Source organism: Borostomias antarcticus, assembly GCF_949987555.1.
Source record: "Borostomias antarcticus genome assembly, contig: scaffold_185, whole genome shotgun sequence".
Classification (NCBI taxonomy): domain Eukaryota; kingdom Metazoa; phylum Chordata; class Actinopteri; order Stomiiformes; family Stomiidae; genus Borostomias; species Borostomias antarcticus.
The window spans coordinates 171,228-173,123 of NW_028175567.1; the positions used below are offsets into that span (position 1 = coordinate 171,228).

The 1,896-nt window shown below is 56.9% G+C and overlaps 1 protein-coding gene across 1 annotated transcript; it reads right to left on the reverse strand.

Moving 5' to 3' along the window:
* Positions 1 to 268: 268 nt before the first annotated feature.
* LOC311329470 (beta-1,3-galactosyltransferase 2-like) lies at positions 269 to 1,381 on the reverse strand (the record flags this gene model as incomplete). Its single annotated transcript, XM_084463315.1, has 1 exon — positions 269 to 1,381. The coding sequence occupies one exon, from the start codon at positions 1,379 to 1,381 to the stop codon at positions 269 to 271; it is 1,113 nt and encodes a 370-aa protein (XP_084319441.1).
* Between the last annotated feature and the right edge of the window lie 515 nt (positions 1,382 to 1,896).

Below are 1,896 nucleotides of genomic sequence, written 5' to 3' on the forward strand. Positions count from 1 at the left end.
TATGACCAGGCAAGAAAGTGTACAGTAGCATCTTATGCTGTGTTCACACCGGCCGCAAATTTTTCCTGCGGCGCGGCGAGTTTACATAGAAAGTCAATACAATTTGCGCGGGAGGACTGAATATTCACATTAGCATAGAGAGATTAAATAGAAAAACAATAGCTTAATTCAAATGTAGTCTATTGTGTCTATTGACTGGTCGACTGTTTTGCCTCTAGTGTGTGGTTATACACTCTCCATCACTAAGCAGGCTTCTTCTCCCTGCGGTTCACTCTGGGCAGGCGTTGTGTTTGTTGCTCTGCAAGTCGTTCCAGTACCACAGGAGTTCATCGGGACTGAACGGATGTGAGGTGATCAGGTTGCTGTACCTGCAGCTTGTGTACGACACTCGCCAGTGGTTGAAGAGGAACTCGCTGGGCGGAGGCGTGGCCTCGACTCCGAGCTTGGCCAGGCAGAGGCCCACGTAGACGTCCTCCAGTTGCAGCAGCCTGATGCCGAGCGACGCCCTGTAGATCTTCCCCGTCAGGTCTCCTGACAGCACGTACCCCGAGCCAGAGGCGAACGTGGGGTACTTCTCGCCGGGGTAGATTTCCGGGGACATGTACCACTTGCTCGTCTTATCGCGGTTCGGCGCGAAGCCTCTCATCAGGTAACCTGTGAAGTAGCCCTTCCTGGGCGTCGGCTCGGGCCGCAGCAGCTTGTGGACGAGGTACTCCGTGTTGACGAACATGTCGTTGTCGGTCTTCATGACGTAGCTGGCGCGCGGGCAGTACGTTGCCACCCAGCGGATTCCCATCAGGGTCTTGACCGTCAAGTTGTAGTAGGTGTCCAGGTAGTCCTGCTGGATGATGTCGCGGTGCCGCCGGCTCTCGGCCTCCAGGCTGCTCTGCCTCGGACCGCCCGGGTCCCCCTCCCTGACCCCCAGCAGGAAGAGGCGTACGAAGCCCAGGCCCGGGGCTACGCTCTGGTTCCCCCACGTCTGCCGGATGGCGTCCCTGGCCTCCGCCTGCCAGGCCTCCGTGGCGATCAGGAGCACCAGGAAGGGTGCGCGCTCTTCCTCTGGGCACTTGTCCGGCTCGTTGATGATGTAAGGGTAGAGTTCCGTGGTCAGCAGGTCGCCTAACCTCACCTCGTTGCTCAGGCTAGCGTTAGCCGCCAGGGAGTTCACTAGTCCCGTCACCCCCCTGGGAGAGGGGGCGTCCTCTTGAGGGGAGCCGGCAGCACTCTTTGGGGACGCAAGGGGCTCTGGCACAGCCCACCTCTGCCACTGGGAACCGGTCAGCCAATCCTGATGACTCAGCATGAGCAGGACCCCCAGGAGCAAGAGGAGAGACAGGAGGCTGACCACATGTCTGCGGCAGTGGCGCCGTGACCAGCGCATGGAGGCAGCAGGGTAACGGGCCCCCCCGTCTCAGGTCGGGCCCACGTAGGCGAAGGGACCCTGGTTTCAGGTGACAGAGGAGTGGCGTGTTAGGGGGATCCTGAGGGACCGACGTCGGGATGCGTCGCTTGATGGCCTTCGTGAGAGTTGCCAGTCGTGGCCCGGGAGTCTTAACCAGAACCAGAACCAGAACCTAGAACCTTCAGCGGCGGGAGGTGACGTTTATCTTGAGGGAGGAGAAAACACATACTTTTTCATCAAACTTGAAGTCAACACCGTGAAACACATAATTTTTCATCAAACTGGAAGTCAACACCGAGAAACATATACAGGGGGAGCAGCCACATCAGTGCAAGCACAGCCTAGGGTTCATAAAGTGATATCAAATTCTTGACCCCTATAGATACACAGGGCAGTTCAAAGACCACCCGGATGTGGGGTATAAGTACACATTTTAATGAATGAGTTTTTGTGCGATCGGCCACCTCCGACATTAACTGTGTTTGTTTTTTTTG